Source organism: Physeter macrocephalus, chromosome 19, assembly GCF_002837175.3.
Source record: "Physeter macrocephalus isolate SW-GA chromosome 19, ASM283717v5, whole genome shotgun sequence".
NCBI classification, from domain to species: Eukaryota; Metazoa; Chordata; class Mammalia; order Artiodactyla; family Physeteridae; genus Physeter; species Physeter macrocephalus.
Window position 1 is genome coordinate 40,646,771 of NC_041232.1, and position 18,836 is coordinate 40,665,606.

General features: G+C 38.5%; 1 protein-coding gene across 1 annotated transcript in view; it reads right to left on the reverse strand.

Annotated features, from left to right (window-relative positions):
• CHST9 (carbohydrate sulfotransferase 9) overlaps positions 1–18,836 on the reverse strand; it is a 201,066-nt gene that overhangs the window by 66,790 nt on the left and 115,440 nt on the right. Inside the window, exon 4 of the mRNA XM_024120989.1 lies at positions 11,173–11,175. Within this exon, the coding sequence (XP_023976757.1) occupies positions 11,173–11,175 (3 nt within the window). The remainder of the gene's footprint in view (positions 1–11,172; positions 11,176–18,836) is intronic.

Genomic DNA, 18,836 nt, shown 5'->3' on the forward strand with positions numbered 1-18,836 from the left:
TCTGACTTGATTCCTGACCCACAGAAACTGTGAAACAATAAATGTCTGTTGTTATCAGCTGCTAAATGTTAGGGTAATTTGTTCATAATTATTAACAGCTAATTAATAATTTGGTAATTAGGAATAGATAACTAATACAAGTTCAGCCTACAAACATCAGACAAAAATTCCCTTCTGAAGCTGTAGCTCATAGATACATGAAAAATGAGCAAGTGTTTAAAAAAATCTACTTCAGACCGTTTTTATCAAAAACTTTAAATTGAGATTAAAAATCTAAGCTGGGTCTATGCTACAGTTTTTAACATAAGGAAGACCCTGCTTTGCTCTGTCTTCCTATTATTAAATGAAAACAGTCTAGTGTGTACCTTAACTGCATTTAATTTTAGTTCTATAATTATTTAGTTGAGGTGGTGTTTCCTTTATTTCAGTTGAAATTTCAGTTTCCTTTTAAAGAAAGAACTTAAAAACATCCAAGAATTATCAAAGACCTAGTTTTTAATAGTTTTAATAATAAGAAATTATATAGTTAATATGCAATGCCCATCTGGGGATAAAGCCAGATTCTCTGGGCTCTGCTTACATATCTTGTCAGCAAGGACTGGGTCTGACCCAACTTGAGTCCCAGCATGCTTTGTGCAGCAATGCATCCTGTTATGCTCACAAGCCCTGTCCATGCAGGATGCTGTGGGCAGGCCTGGGTGGCAGCCCTAAGAGACAGTTCATGGTGAACAGTCCATACACCCTTGTACTTTGTGCTTATGCTCTCATCACTTATACGCTGTAAACGCGACTCTTAGCCAGCAACAACCTTTTATCAGAGGGCTCTGGACACAGGAAGTGAAAGAGAGGAAAGGTCTGTTCTTCATCAATTCTTTTATAATTATTGGTTAGAGTTATGGAAGCAATATTGGAAAAAGGACAGGACCAAACTCCATGGGCTAGAGAAGCTGAAAGGGAGGAGGTTTAATTACTGCCCCCAAAGATGTTAGAGACTGGGCAGTCCAATCAATAATGTCCTAGACAGACTCAAGGATATCAACTCAAGTCAAAGGACAGCCTTGGATTTCTGTCTAAGTGTCTCTTGTTCCTTTACAGTGTGCGTGTGTGGGTAGTGTGTGAGGACATACCTGTGTGCATACGTGTGTACAATCTAATGTCAGACGTTATATCTATGTGTACATATAGGTGTATAAACTATACCTAATCTCTTAATTTGACTTTATGCTGCTTATTAGAGAAAAACAATAGAAAATCAGTTGATTTGGGCCATATTTTTCTGTTATCAACAATAATCCTTTGTATCATTAAACAAATGTCCCCCAACTGTCAGAGAAGTATACAGTATTTTTTTAAAAGTATTTTAAACTTCTTAGCAAAATGATATCATTGCATGGGTCTTGAATTCTGACCACCTGAGTTCCAATTTTGCTTTACAGCTTGTTGGCTAAGTGGACAAGTTGTTTAATTCTGTGTGCGTCACTTTTTTTGTCTCTAAAAGGGAATAATAGCAGACTTTACTGGCAGGGTTGTAGGGTACTTAGGACCCAACCACACAGCCATTGCTCAATAAATGTTAGCAATCACACAGAGGGGTCAAAGAAATTTTCCTAAAGTAAGTAGCTCTCCACAATATAACTACAAACAAAATTCTAAGTTGAGAAAGTCTAGTCTTCAGCTATAAAACCAAAATGTTCCAATATCATCTATTACAAAGCACAGTAGTTATAATGCATTCCATCTTTCTAAACCATCTGTGAGGGTTTGTTTACTTATTATGACAATAATCTCATTTAAATTGATCCCATGGCATCAAGTTAGAGGGGGAACCACTATATAATAGAGATACATCTCTACACCAGGGAAGGTTTCCAGCTAAGCTACATGTAAGGGATTGTCCCATTGACTTGTACCATTAGAGTGTAGCTGTGATTCTATGGGAAACGGTTCCTGCAAACCGAGTTGGAAACTTTTGATGAGGAAAAGATCACGATGGCTGTCATTCTGTAGCCCGCGGGCCATTCCAGCAGTCAGCCGTACAACAGCACTGAAAATTAATCTCCAACTGCTAATTATTTTGTTTTCCCTTTATATTAGCACATTACCACTTTACTATGTTACTATCTGTGAGACAAGGCCCAACCATTATTTTTCTGACCTGATAGGAATTTGTGTCACAGGCCTCTGGTCAAGGCCTGGAAAGGTCCAGTACACACACTTTCTGCCATTAATTTTCCCACAAAGGACATGGGCACAAACTATCGAATGCAGTCTTGAATTATGGAATTAAAAGGGCATTATTTTTATTTTAAATTTCCATCCTAGGTGGCTGGTTATTTCATAACTATATGTTTAATTCTGTCATCGTCAGGAGCAGCTGTATCACCAGCACTAGTAGCCACGGCCAGAGCAGTTGTTGCTTCAGGGCCAAACCTGAGTCTGACGTGAAGAGCAGCTTCTTATCTTTCACGGTGCAGCGTAAGGGTGACCTGCAGGAAGCTGGCCCAGATCTCCAAAGTGTGCCTTGCTTCTCCCTCCATCCTGCCCTCATGGCACCCTGCTCAGACCTTTATTGTGTCACCTGTACCACTGGGTCCTGCTTACTGGTCTCCATATCTGTCTTCCTTCTGAGAGAATAGATTCCCTGTCTCTGCAACCTCAGGCTCTAACACTGAGCTAGCGCAAAACAGATATTAAAAAAAATATATTTGGATAACTAACCAACGGACAAGGGGAAAAAAGAAAATAAAAGATGAAAGTAAAGAAATGAGAGTACAAGCATACCTTGGAGATATTGTGGGTTCAGTTCCAGACCATGGTAATAAAGTGAATATCACAGTAAAATCAGTCACCCAAATTTTTTTGGTTTCCCAGTGCATATAAAAGTTCTATTGATACTATACTGTAGTCTACTAAGTGTAATATCATCATGTCTAACAAAACAACGTACATACCTTAATTTTTTTTTTATTGGGTCACTCAGACATCCAAGGAAGGATTTAATTTAAAAAATTGTGTATTGCTAAAAAAAATGCCCACCATCATCTGAGCCTTCAGTGAGTTGTAATGTATTTGCTGGTGGAGGGTCTTGCCTGGATGCTGATGGCTGCTGACTGGTCAGGTGGTGGTTGCTAAAGGCTGGGGTGGATGCTGCGATTTCTTAAGATAACAGTGAAGTTTGATGAATTGATTGGCTCTTCCTTTCACGAATGATTTCTCTGCAGCAGGCAGTGCTACTTGAAAGCATTTTACCCACATCAGAACTTCTATCAAAATTGGAGTCAACCCTGTCAAACTCTGCCACTGCTTTATCGGCTACGTTTGTGTAATATTCTAAAGCTTTTGCTGTCATTTCAACAGAATCTTCACCAGGAGTAGACTCCACCTCAAGAAGCCACTTTCTTTGCTCATACCTAAGAAGTAACTCTTCATCCATTAAAGCTTTAGCCTGAGATTGCAGCAATTCAGTCACATCTTCAGGCTCCACTTCTAATTCTAGTTCTCTTGTTATTTCTACCGTATCTGAAGTTACTTCCTCCGCTGAAGTCCTGAACCCCTCAAAGTCACCCATGAGAGCTGGAATCAACTTTCTCCAAATTCTTGTTAACGCTGCTATTTTGTCCTTTTCCCATGAGTCACAAATGGTCTTAATGGCAACTAGAATGGTGAATCCTTTCCAGCAGGTTTTCAATTCACTTTGCCCAGATCCATCAGAGGAATCACTATCTATGGCAGCTATACTCTTACAAAATGTATTTCTTAAATAATAAGACTTGAAAGTCAAAATGATTCCTTGAACTACTGGCTGCAGGATGGATGTTGTGTTAGCAGGCATGAAAAGAACATTAATCTCGTTCGTCTCTATCAGAGCTCTGGGGTGACCAAGTGCACTGTCAATGAGCAGTAAGGAATCTTTTTTTCTGAGTGATTAGGTCTCAACAGTGGGCTTAAAATATTCAGTAAACCATGCTGTAAACTAGGTAACTTGCTGGAGCTTCTACATCAGCATTGGCTGCTTTATCTTGCACTTTGATGTGATGGAGATGGCTATTTTCTTCTTAAATCTCATAAACTAACCTCTGCTAGCTTCAAACTTTTCTTTCAAACTCTTTCTGCAGCTTCCTCACCTCCCTCAGCCTTCACAGAATTGAAGAGAGTGGAGCCTTGCTCTGGATTAGGCTTTGGCTGAAGGGAATGTTGTGGCTGGTTTGATCTTCTATCCAGACCACTCAAACTTTCTCCATATCAGCAATATGACTATTCTGATTTCTTATCATTTGTGAGTTCATGGGAGTAGTACTTTTAATTTCCTTCAAGAACTTCTCCTTTGCGATAGCAACTTGGCTAACTGGTGCAAGAGGCCTAGCTTTCAGCCTGTCTTGGCGTTTGAAATGCCTTCCTCGCTAAGCTTAATCATTTCTAGCTTTTGATTTAAAGTGAGAGATCTGATTTAAAGTGCGACTCTTGGGCTTCCCTGGTGGCGCAGTGGTTGAGAATCCGCCTGCTGATAAAGGGCCTGTGCTCCGCAACGGGAGAGGCCACAACAGTGAGAGGCCCGCGTACCGCAAAAAAAATAAAAATAAAGTGCGACTCTTCTGTTCACTTGAACACTTAGAGGCCACTGTAGGTTTATTAATGGGCCTAATTTCAATGTTGTTGTGTTTCAGAGAACAGAGAGGCCCAAGGGGAGGAAGAGAGACAGGGGAACGGCCGGTCAGTGGAACAATCAGAACACACACATTTACCCATTAAGTTCACTGTCTTATATGGCTGCAGTTCACGGCGCCCCATAACAATTAAAATAGTAACATCAAAGATCACTGACCGCGATCACCATAAGAAATTTAATAATAATGAAAAAGTTTGAAATATTGCTGGAATTCCAAAAATGTGAATCAGGCACACGAAATGAGCAACGTTGTTTGGAAAAATGATGTCCCACAGACTTGCTCGACCACTGGGTTGCCACAAACCTTCAACGTGTAAGAAACAAAATATCTGTGAAGCGAAGCAAAGTGAAGCACTATAGAACAAAATAGGCCTGAATAAAGAAATCCAGAGAGACGATTAGGTATTAGTCTTCTTCTTCATTCATATCAAATGGGAAAGCATTTCCTGTAACTGCTGGAAATTCCTGATTATCATGTGGCAATGTACAGGGAGAACTTTTTAGGCCATGCTCTTTCCCTAAGGGGACGGGGTGCACTGCCCACAGCACCACTGGGGTTTTCTCTGGGTAGCTGCAGGTTCTGGCTACTCCCCAGCCCCAGCCCCTCCATAAGTCAATCTGGCTGTCATTCCATTTGAAAGAATTGGAGCTACTTTTCACCTGGGAGGACATAATAAAAATCAGTTCTTCACTACTAAATTAGGATGGACAACCCTTTTCTTGAGAAGAAAAGCAATAACTGATCACAATAATGAGATTGTGCAACAAGCTTTGAAAATGCTTAGACTTCATTTATGCAGAACAGGGTTTGCTTACACTTCAGATACAGCCATCAGATTTATGGTTCAGAGACACAGAGTAGGTAATAAATATGAGTATCACACTTTATTGAAACCATTTTATCTGTTTTTTAAAAGGATAAAAATACTATTTGCTTGTTCACTTCATATGAAACTATAGATCCAAAATATTCCACTTTGGATTTTCAAAATCAATTCTGGCAGGATTTAGCCCATAATACAATAATTCATTTTCCAAAGGAAATACCACCAGTGATGCATTGTGCTCTCAAAAATTGTGTTCCAAGCATGATATTAGATTTTTATTCCATATCGTTGAAACTGAGTTTTCTGGGTCTCATAAAGTACATTTCCAAAAGTAATTAAACATTTTATAAGATCAAACTCAATATTTAATTTTAAATTTAAACAAAAAAAATTTTAAGGGTTTATGTAAAGAAAACATTGGAAGTTAGAGAAAATGAAAGGATTTCATTATAGTATATCATTTTCTGTATCTTGAGAAAGCTGTATTTTTCTCTTTAACATCCTACATTTTAACCAAAGGGATAAAAACTACCTGCCTTTCAGGGTTTTTATAAGTATTATAATTTATAAAATATCACAGAGTTAGTAGTAATAATCGTTATCTAAATATTTAGGGAAGTCTATTGATAAAATTACAATAGAAATTCAAAATACATATAATTAATTGGATACTCAGATGTTAAGTAAGAACAGTGTGTAATGACGTAAAGCTAATTATTTAGTGGCAGGTTAAAAAATACATCAGTTAAAATAGGGGAGAAAAGAACCCCATATACAAGAGAATAGCGTAATGAAATGAGGGTGGACTCACGTAACTTGGTAATAATATGATTGCAAACACAGAGATCCAGGCTGTCTTTGTTGATTTTGGGAAGTAAATTCAGAATGACACCTTCCACCTCCCTCCTACCCCCCATGCTTGATGGATCACACTACCGACACCCCCTTTCCCATCTTCACCTCCCACCCCATTTCCAAAGTCATGTATCGATCTAACCGTACTCTCTAGATTCATCCAGACTTCTAAATTGTCTAACCACATCTGCTATGCTCTCAGTTTCCACACACGGAAGTGTGGATTTGCTGGGCTTTGGCAACTTCAGCAGAAAAAACTGTAGTCATGGGGGAGTCTTTTGAGAAAAACATGATGTGTTTTGTGGCAGAGGTGTTCACTTATGAAGGGACTTTTCAAAATTTTAGTCCAGGCATGTTTTACTTTCAGAGAACTCAAAGGTAGAATATCCAAAATAATTCAACTATTCTTTCAAAGTTAATTTATTGAGCAAGCGATATTTAACCTGAAGACACCAGGATGAAGAAACCCTATCATAGGAGTCCAAAGCCTAGAGAAGTGATCTTAAAACCTTTTTCATTGTGTAGCACTAAACTTTCCCCATCATTTATTCATTTATTTGTTCTATCTATCTATCTCTATCATCATCTATCACCTATCTATCATCTACCACTGTGGTAGAATATTTTCATTTCATAAAATTTACTCCACCCCAAAACAGAGAATTAAAAAGATTTTAAATAGTATAAATGGAAGTTCTAATATTTTCTTCCCTAATATATTATGGTGCATACCCCTTGAGGTACTAGCCACCCACTTTGGATATCACTGCCTGGAAAGGATACAAAGTCATGTGAAGAGATAATATAAGAAGACATTGAGACTGAAGTAACTAACCCACTGGGGGAACTGGCAAGACTTTACAGAGGAAGTAGATTTATAAATTGGCTTTTTGAAGAATGAGTAGGATACAGAACAGATAATACAGGAGGTGATGATGTGTGTGTGCACGTGACTAGTGGATTATTTTTGACACCTATGTTTTTCATATTTGTTTGATTATTTATTTAATGTCATTGAACTTTTTATTCCATTAAGAGTCTATGTGGAAGCCCAGAACATAATATAAATAAAAGCAGAATTGCTCTTGTTGAAACAAGAGGTGGAGTCCAGAGAGAACGCCGGCTCAATGCCGAGAAGGCTCCGAGGAACTCAAGACTCCAAACTACTGTGAAAAACCACTATTTTAGACAAGAGATTTCCTTAAATAATGAGTTTCTCTACTATATTTTTTAAAGTGTTGGCGAGTATAATTTTGATGTAAATTTTGGGAAAGTTAAATTTAATCAATTTATTTCCTTTGACTGTATTTGCTTTTTTGTTTATTTACTTATGGCACACAAGATACCAGTCTAAATGCCAAGTTTCCAGTTTGTCTGTCACCTTCCATTAGAAGTTTCTAAATAGAGAAAAATATACTGAAAGTAGAGATTTATAATTTAGATATGCATCTGATCCGGTAAAATATTTCCCCTCTCTAGTTCAAAGGGATAAGAGTAAACAGAGGAGTAATTATATTTCATAAGAATCTATTCATTTAACAAACATTTTTTGAATGCCTACTTTCTGTCAGGCACCTGTATTGGTTCCTGTGAATATATTTGAAACTCACTTATGATCCAACGGAAGGAAGTAGGCAGTTAAATATAGTAGAGTGACATACAAACATACACATATAAAAATGTGTGATTGTCAAATAATAATACTACAAATCACTATGAAATTATACTTTACATATGTACTCCCTTGTATACTGTATATTGTTATACATTATACCTTTATACATACATTGTTATTGAACATTTTTGCTGTGTTTTATATAAAACTGGGTATCAACATTTAATGTTATCCATTCCATAAACCAGTTCATTTTCAACTCTCATTGATTTAAAAAGCTCTTTATATTAAGATTAGTAACCCCTTTCTGTCGAATGTTGTGTAAATCCTATTTTTACACAGACTATGTGTTAGTATTTCTGATGTCCAAATCAGCAGTTGGTGACATAATTTTTCAGAGGAATAATTTTTGGTCAAGTTCTGAACAAAATAAAAAAGAGTTTTCCCTTGGTTTATGAGGTACTGACTTCCCCGGAAAATTTAGTGTCTCTTAAGATAGCAATGATTTCTTTGTGTTTATATCTCAGAGACAGGAAGGGTCTAGGACCACCTAATGATAAACATATTTTTTAACTGCAAGGATGTCCACTGGGATTTCAGAAAGCCATGCATAACTGGGGTCAGTTTCTTGTTGGGCAGAATTGACCTGTGCATAGAATAGGTGTCTAGCAGTACCGGTTCCTATCGACTAAATGCCAGTGACCTCCAATTTCTGTGACAACAAAAAACTGTCCTTACAGACTTTCAAAAAATCTTCCTTGGAGGTCATCTATCTCCTGAGAACATCACCACTCCACTGAATACACTGTTGGCTCCTGCTGTTGTATATATTATAGCACGTTACAGTGTCCTGCACTAGGATAATCTGTTTATAGGCCCCTCCTACAAACACTGAGCTCTTTGAACTCATGGAACATCTTGGTCTTTTTAGAAGCCGGGAAGTGTATGTGATATAGAAATGCAACAGATTACAGTGATTAAGAAAAGCAAATGTTCTATCTTCCTAAGGAGAAGTGTTAAGGAATTGCACAACATTAATGACTGTGTAAATAAATATATAAAATGTGAAGTGAAGTCAGTGGAGTAGGGCTGTGTAGGAGAAGACAAATGGCAAAAATGTAGAAAAATAAAAATCTTTTCCTAAGTCAAAAACTGAAATTAAAATTAATTTATCTATTTATTATAACTCAACCATGGGGGTTGACTAACTGGATGGATGTCTTATGACTTGATTTGACTTGAAATACGTGAAAACATGATCGTATCTTAAAAGAATTTTGAAATAATAATCTTATGAATACTGGCATCTGAAGCAACAGTTTTTGTTGATCTGAATAAAAAGTTTATTTAAAGGTTGAGGGCAGGGCTGGATGCCACAAGTGGCTGAGTGAAGTCAAAGCTCTAGAGTAATCTGCATAACAATTACACTAATCATTTTCCTACCAGAAAAATTGATGATGTGTAGACTTTCTTGTGACCACATGGTGAGTCAGGGGAGCAAGGAACCAAATACATGATTCCCAGTCCCAGACCACCATTTCATTATTCAAGAAGAACTAGATCTACCGCTCATGGGAGGTTAGCCCAAAGCTCACAGACTAGGTCGGTGGGTGAAGTGTTTCAATTTACAGGACGAAATGATGGGCATGGACCTGGTAAACTGTGCTTGCAATTATTTTCTTAATTATAACTGCAGGGTAATTTCCACAGACAGGGTGCATAAAATAGAAAGATTTTTTTTCCCTTCACATTAAGGGCAATTGAAGGTCTCCCATCTTTTCTCTAAGGTGTTGCTGAGATATCCAAATCCTCTAAATACAGACTCCATGATTTAGTATAGTTTACAACTTCCTCACATGCCAAGCAAAAGAATGGTGAGTTTGGAAAAGAAAATCAATTAAACTGGTTGTTCGGTGACATGTGGACCAAACCAAGCTCTTTTTCGGCCACACTTTCATTCTTCCATCTATGGTTTTAGCCTTGTACACACACCATGAAAAGGTTTTTCTGCTTGTTTTTGTCCTGTGAGAGACTAGCATGTAAGAATGTGGTTTTTCGCTCTTATGTTTCTCCTCATTTACTTGATCGGTTTGAGAAACGATTCTCCTTTGGCACCAGATAACATGTTCTCTATTACCATCACATTTAGGTAAAACAGATACTGGAAACACATTTTATGGATTTCTTAAGGAAATAGGGATGTGAGTGTTGAAAAAGGAGAAAAAATAAAATAAGCCACATAACAGGAACAAAACTAAAACTGGAACTCAGTCTAACAGCTAATGAAAACAAAGAGGAACAATAAAGCGGAAGAACAAAGCCAGGCGTAATGGGAGGAAAAGTGAAATGAAAGAGGGAGGCCTTTAAAAACGAAGACGAAGTAACTCTGAGCCACAGAGGGAGGGGGACAAATGCCCTCAGGGGCAGGTTAAAGAAAGGGATGCCGACAGTGGGAAAGGGACCAAGAGGAAGCCGTGAAAGGAGCTGAGGAAGACGAAGATTTTGTCCCCACTGGTTTTTCTTTCTTTCTTCTTCTTCTTATTTTCCCCTTTCACATCACATTCATACTTCCAGTGGTGAAACACAGAGGGAGAGACAAGATAGGACTCCTGACTTCAAAACGGTGCCCACTTTAAAGGCTCCTTCTCTAACCAACGGGGTACCTGAAAATAGTCCATCAGAAGATGTCCTGAATTCTTAGGTCTCTAATCAGGTATTTTTTTTCCTCCCTTGAAAAGGCATATGTCAGTAATTTTTCTATTTCAGAAAGTACTTTTGGTGATGCTGATTTTATATCCCTAAGTGCCCCCTAGTGACAAGGTCCAATTTCAAAATCGCTTTCACTGTAATTCTGTTCTAAACAGTTCCTTTCTCAGTACAAATGTGGCCGTCTCAGGGACAAAGCATGTGACTTATTATCGATTTATTTTAATTAGGCAGAGGGGAAAGTTTCTTGGGTAGCTGTAGGACACCATAACAGTGAGTTACTGTTTTTATTTATAACTTAACTTATAATTGGAAACAGTGATCGTCCTCTATTAGAAGAACAGGTTTCCCTCAGTTATATTATTACAAAACAAACGATTTGGGAATGTGATCACATCCCCCTCCTCCTCTGTTAAGTTTTATCAAGACTCAGATTCCTGACATAGTTTCTTTTCATTCATCTTGTGAAACAATAAAAAAGCAGCACAGCTAGGAAGAATGACGTGCTTCTCTACAACTCTCTTCCAGTTGTGATTTCTCCTGATCACTTCTGATAGCCCTATAAACTTAGCGTGGTAGCTAAGAGGAAAAACGTTGCAATCATAAAAATTTAGGCTTAAATACTAATTTACTAACTTTTTGTGGAATATGGAGCATGCTATGTAATTTCTTTAAATGTCAGTCTTATCTCTGCAAAATGGGAATAATAATAAAAGACTGTTACGGGGGATTAAATAAGTTAAGCTCTTAGCAGCATACCTGCATATACTTAGGGCTTAATAAATGACACATTACGATGTGCAGCCCATTAATTGATATAGACCATTCCTGTGTCTTTTCTTCTCTCTTTAAAGATATTTGGTAGAAACAATCTCAATACTCTGAAGCAGAGTCACAATGACCTTTAAATAGACCGTATTTACTTCTAATCAATGCTATTTTTAGATTCTCTTTAGAATCTAAGTGCTCAAGAGCTTAACTAGAACAGTCAACATACCTAGTTCTGTTGTATTATATTTAACAAATTAAATAAAAATGGCAAATGGAAGATATTAAAACTTTTCTCTGTATATCCCTTTACACATTTACAGATACTTGAACATATCATTCTCATTTTATGGATGAAGAAACTAAGGCACAAAGGTTACATTATTGGGGAAAAAATGGGGAAGGGACAGCCCCACCAAGGGAGGAATCAAAATCTCCTGGAGGGAATGATTTTCCCATGTACGCACCCCACGCTCCTCCAGGGGCAAGAGACCCTTAAGAATAGAACAGTTCTGCCCTTGTAACCCCTGAGCCACTTTTATTGATGGAAGTGTGTTGAATTCCTTAGTCACTTCTGGGGTGAAAACAAGGTTAGGGACCACTGGGTTAGTAACTGATCTTGAGTGAGAACCTAGGTCAATTACGTTATAGAATTTCTGTAGCCACATAAGAGGAATTGCTTCTATTTCTCGTATTGAGAATTTTTAGCTTCAAATATTTCTGGTTTTCCTCACTTGCACTCTCTATACTTGCCCTAGTCCTTTTCCATCACCTATTTACAGACCTAGTTAGAAGGAAAACTGATTAGCATGAGGTTAAAAGAATCACTAAGCAATTGGAATTTTCTCTCTGATGTAATCAGAATAATAGACTTCAGCCAGTGCCCTGAAGAGAAAGAGGTTAGCTGTTCTAGGTTTTATTAATTTTTCTTATTTATTTATTTGTCCAAGATCAAATGCTCATTGATGAACCTATTTTCAGAGATGTCTAAAATTCACACCCCAGGCCTGGGGAGGGTATATTATATTCGTAGAAGTCAACCAATTTCAATGAATTTGGGGCAAGTAGGTATTTTCACTGTTCTGAAAACCTCTAGCAATGCATGGAGCATGAACTGAGTTTAAAATAGCTTTCCCTGCCATACAAATTTTTATTGTAGTTCTGTTTGGCCTATTTTATCATTTAATTTCCATTCATTTGATTTCAGGTATGGCTGAGATATTCCCAGTTCTTTATCCTCATAGCATTCTAGCGTGTCACATATATAGCTGTAACAATTGTTTCTAAAAACTCTTTCCCATCTCCTGTTGCAAATCTTTTGTACTAAAATTTGTCATCCCCATCCTCTTTCCAGATTCAAATGATTTATGTGATTTCTTCTAAGCCTTCCCAGGATTGCTGCAATTTTAGAAGTTACTTCGGCTCAAAGTGTCACCTAAAAAGTGCATGGAACGGTCTGATTTCATTGGTCTGGAGCAAGTCAGACCAGCAAAGCCAAGGTGTCTGAGTAGCTTCAGTGCTGGTAAACAGGATACTGGTGAAACAGCAGGACTCCTGAGTTGGTAAACTTATCATGACAATACCAAGCATGGCCTCAAAGTAGGCAAGAAGGCATGGTATGTTTTCAACACTCCAGGCCTTACTCTGTGTGTGTGTGTGTGTGTGTGTGTGTGTGTGTGTGTGTGTGTGTGTTCCCATTTATTCCATGGAGCTCGCCTCAACCTCTTATTAAAGTTCCAGGTCCAGTGTGTACATCCCCCATTCTGGTATCAAAGTCTTGTCAGTGGAGAAACTCTGACTTTAGTCTCTTGCACCAAAATGTGAATTGATGATATGTTACCTCTGGGCTTAAGTATTCCCTTCAAGCACGTCAGGAAATGGCTCCTTCTTGTTAAAGAATAGCTTGGGCATTGGAGAAAAGGTGGGGGAAATATGTTTGTGAATGTGCGTGCCTCTCAAAAAGAAGGCACGGGCCTCCTTCATCTAAGTCTGACCTTGCCTTTGACAGGTGTTGAAACCTTAGTGGATTCAAATTGCTCTTCTTGGACATTCCTCAATAGCTGACTATTCCTTTGATTTAATCATACATTGATTCCATACTTGATTTGCCCCAAATAGGGTGCTAATTTTCAAAAGAAAACTACTTATATAAATTTTTAATTTATTAAATACACAATGCCAGCCTTATAGTTCCATAAATATGGCTAGATGAACAAATGAATGAATGAATGATTCTTTGTCTTCCTCCTATCAATTATGTCTATATGTTTTTGTGGTTAGCTGATTTGCTCGAAACACAGTATTCCAGAAGCCACAGTTCAGATTCTATTTCCATGTAGGCCAGTTTGCTTTGCTTTGTTCTATGATGATTGGCTGTACTTCTGATCATGTTGCTGTACATACACACTATTAGATACAAAAAGCTGAGGTTATGGGAAAAAATCCATCATTACTGCAAAATTTAAATCAGGATAACACATTTATACATGTATTTATTTTTGGAGTTATTAATCTCATAAAGCCAGGAGAATCAGAACTAGAAATATCAATGTTCCACTATGGGTAGATGCATCTAGGTTATTGAGATATACTTTCTGTTACCTACAACTAAAAACATGTTTAAAATAGAACTTAAAAAAGTAGAAGATGAATAACATCAAAGTTCACATTTATAATACTGCATATAAACTTCTCAATCTGTACCACATCTGTGAAAAGGAAAACATGGACCAGCAGAACTCATGAAGGGCACCCACTGTAGAGAAATGTAGCCTGGTGAAGTATCCATTACGAGCGCTAGTACTGACTCATGTAAGCCACTGAGTCTTTAAACAAATGGAAGTAAAGCCCTTTCATATTCACTGTGAGAACAATGCAGTGGACTCATGGTTTTAAATTCCACCTGTATTACTTATTGTTCTCTTAGTCCCTCTTTGTAGTTTAGAAAAAAAGCAGAGACTCTACTCAATACTCCGTGATGACCTAAATGGGAAAAGAATAAAAAAAAGAGTGGATATATGTATATGTATAACTGATTCACTTTGCTGTACAGCAGAAACTAACACAACATTGTAAATCAACTATATTCCAATAAAAATTTTTAAAAATTCATCATGGACTACAATAAAAATAATGTAAAAAAAAAAGAAAAAAGGAAAAGGAAAAAAGCAGAGAGCATACAGCCTCAAAGAGGATGGGTTAAGACTAGAATCAAAATAGAATCAAAATTTTTTCTGCATTTTATTCAGATTTTTCCTAACAAGACGGGAAACCTACCTAAGGTAAACTTTGAGTGGCTGGGAAGTAGATTTTAGAAGGGAGCAAGAAAAAGAGAAGGTACATCTTTCATTCATTCAACAAAAATTTTTGAGACTTTCTATGTATTAGAATATATGCTAGCTGTTGGAGGTTCAGGGATGTATAAAGTCTGGTGGGGAAGCTACGTCCCAAAATTATCCAGATAATTACATAATTACAATTGTGGTAGCTGACATAATGGAGTAGAGGAAATAGGAAAGAGCAGGGAGAGCACATCTAGTCAAGAGGACTTGGGGAGATGAGAGAAATTCCTGGAGGAAGTTGGATTTCATCTGAAGCCCAAGGCAAAGCATGGAGGTGGGGAGGGATGGTTGGGTGGAGGTGGGGAGAGAATTTCAGGGATAAAGAACAGCACATGGCCAGGAAGGAGCTTTTGCGATGAAGCTGCTGAGAGAAGCTCAGTACAACAGAGGGATGGGTCAGAGGAGGGTAACAGGCAGTAAGGAGAAAGAGGTCGGAAGGGAAAGGGAGGATTGCATAAGATCATGTAAAGAACTTTGCATTTTCTTCTAAGGACAGTGGGAAGCCTCTGAAGCATTTAAGGCTATGGAGCAAGACACTCAGATCTGCATTTGGTAAAATTCATTCTGGCTGTGATATGGACAATGGGATAGAGAGGAGCCTGAGTGGACGTGGTGGGGGCAGTTAGGGGGCTGTTTCCATAGCCAGTGAGGTGGCCAGTGGAGAAGCACAGAAAGAGACAGTACAATATATATTCTGGAGGTAAAATTGATATGACATGATAATTGAATATGAGAGCTAAAGAAGAGGCAAAGTGTCAAGTCCCACGTTTCCAGCAGGAGCAATTAGGTGACATTTACTGAGACTACTGAGACGGGGGATGCTGGAGGAGGGGCAGGTTTGAGGCGGATAGAACAATGGCACTCTGCTAGGCAGACGGTTAGATGGCTCTGAGATTCTGAAGACAAGTGGAGAAGAGAGCCTGGTTTACAGGAGTGCATGAGATCACTAGGGAAAGACTGTAGATTAAAAGGCCAAGTGGACCCAGGGCCAAGCTAAGAAGAATCTAGTGTGTGAAATTCAGATGGAAGAAAATAGCCTCTCAAAGGGATGGAAGAGGAACAGAGAGGGAGGAGGAAAAGCCATTTTTCAAGGAGAAAGTAATAAGATGAAGACAGGTCAAGTCTTATGGACCCCAGTGTCCTTTGAATTTCACAACTCGGAGATCATTAGCAGGAGCAAGCCAGTAGAGTGGCTAGGGCAGAAGCCAGACTGGTGCGAACAGAGGCGTGGGGAAAGATGCAGATCACTGTTTTGAGATGCAGAAAGAGCTGTAGCTGGAAGAGGATACAGGCTTCAGGAAAAACTTTCTTTTATTTTTCTTTAGAGCATTGTGAATACTGATACTGAGCAGCCACAGAGAGGAAGAGGCTGAAGATCCAAGAGAAAAAGGGAGTCACCCATTCAGGGAGGTTTACAGGAGGACAGAATAGAGGGGACCCAGAGTACAGGTGGAACTCACCTTGATGGCAGGTGGGTCCACTTCCTCCACTGTAACAGGAGGAGAAGCGGATGGGAACAAAAGCAAACTGGCTGATGGATTTGGCATAGGTATTTGAGACAGTTCTCAGTGGGTAGCTTCTGTGAACTTCTCTGAAACATAAAGCCAGGTCCTGCACTGACAAGGAATGATGTGGACGATGGGGCTTGGGGGATGAAATTTCAAACCAGAGGAGGTTATTTCAGAGACTGATCTAACTAGAGAAAGAATTCGGAATGGTCACGCGGTCCTTTTAAGTAGTTGCAACAACAATCAATCAGTCGGAAATTGGAGGATAACAGGTAGTAATTCCAAAAGTATCATTCTCCCCACTTATACTTGTCCCTCTTAAACATGCTATATTAAGACCAATCATTAGTTCTTTGCGCGATTTGTGATTCTCCACAACTTAATAAACACTTCGGCTTTGAAAAGGTGTGTTTTGAGCAGAAGTTTCTTTAGATGGAAAACACTGAATTGCAAAAAGTGAAAATTAATTGCAAAAAAAGAATCTGTGAAACAAGCTCCTTGCTTGGCCAGGGGCCACGCCTTCATTCCACCGCTCCCCCTTCCCCACCCCACCAGACCTGTTCTCCTATATCTATTTCCTTTCCTCCCTTCCTTCCTTGCTCTCTGACTTCCTTAGCACCCAGCATAGTGCTGAACTTGCAGGAAGGAATCCATAACATCAGTATTTCTAACTGTATCTCTCGTGCCACCATGAAGAGTCAATCTTCAATGGCTCTTCAATCTTGAGACACAGGGTTATAGCAGGCTCTGGGCTTTTTGGTTTTATTTTCTTTTTCCCTTTGTCAAAAATACTGAAACTCCAGATTGGAAACTCAGGGAATCACTTGCAAGCATTCTCTCCCTCTCCTCTTGTGCTCCTCTCTCACACGTAGAGAAACATACTCCTAAATTTGAGATAGGTTTTTGCTCTGAACATCAGAAGAAGAAAGGACACTCTGTTGGGTTCTACTTAACATTCTGCTGCAACTTGTGTGGGTGTGTAACTCTGATCCAGTCATGAAATCTTAAGACTTTAATGCTGAAAAGGATCTTAGAGACCATTTTATCTCCCCTCTGGCCTGGATCACACTCCATGTTGTGGATGAGAAACTTACAATGGTTTAGCTTGTGGCCCCAGGAGGCCATTCCTTGAATTGATGGCCTCAGTCGTCTGTGAACAGGGTATAGAACTAACTCCTAGGATGTTAGTTCATCTAAACCCTCTGAGATGGGTTCATCTTTTTCTTTGCCCACAGACTCTAGCACGGCGCTTCTCATGGATTATTGCTTAATGAACACTGGGTAATTTGAATTTGTTGTTCAGGATCCTTGAGTAACAAAAGGAGCACAGATCTTTGGATTAATGGAGGTTGCCAAGTCATCATCAGACTAAGATCTAGGTTTTAATGTGATATCCCTTCCTTCAGTTTAGAATGAAAATATTACAGAAAAATGGGTGAAATAACGCCACTGAGCATGGTAATAAATTTCTGACATGTGGTATGCAATCTGTGAGGGCATTCCTTCACTTGGTCCCGTACTTTGGGGAGTAATGAAGTAGAAAATTAAATTAAATAAGCTTTTATTTTTCTGTGGCTCTGTTGAAAAGGGTACCATCAAATACTTTTAGAAACATATCTTCCGAAAGCAACTTCTGAAGTTCTTTCACATTACTGAATTGTGAAAAAGTATTTTCTCATCTCTCTTACGTTTCCCTTTTCCTTTCTTTTTGCCTTTGGTAGAATCAAATCCATGGTAACTTACTTTGGGTTGCCTCAGAAATACACACTTAGTACCAGAAGGCTTCAAGGTGAAACCTGAAAGCTTAGGTTCTAAATTAAACCAGAAAAAGTAACAAGGTAATACTTCTATTGTTTTTATTTATATCACCCTTTAATCTTAGATTTCTGTGCAGGCTTATATGTCTTAGATGTTGCAGATATTTCTATGGCTGCTAGGTTCTTTACTTACACCTAATTATATCATACTCGGTAATTAATTTCATCTATAACATGTCTGAACATACATTACTTACTTTTTTTTCATATGAAGTAAATTTATCTATGATCACAAAATGATACTTCACAGCTGAAAGCAGGACCTTGTATCCTTGGCTTTTAGCCCAGGGATTTAAGTGATATCACCTCTCATGGTCTATAATGTTTTTTCTCATTTCATCTGTCCTCTTTCAGACTACTATTGTTTTAGCGGCATATGGAGAAAGAAGTCCCTCTCTCCTTGTGCAGTTGACTAATGTCAGTTATTGAACATGTATGAATGGGACACGACTCGCAGTAATTGTGTCATTCAAGACAGACATTCTCTTATGTTCCACAGGCACAGAGACAGGACACGTGGAACGGGAGGAGTGTGGGGTTTGGGATCCCACAGCCTCAGGTTTGTACCCCAAACCCACACCTATTACCTGAAGACAGGAAATGTAATTCCTCATCTAGAGCACATCATTCACTGAAATAACACTGTTCTCAATGTGGCGCCCAAGTAACACTCTTAGAAACATGTTTTACATATACATCTTTAAACACTTCCCTACAAGAATTTAGAATGGTC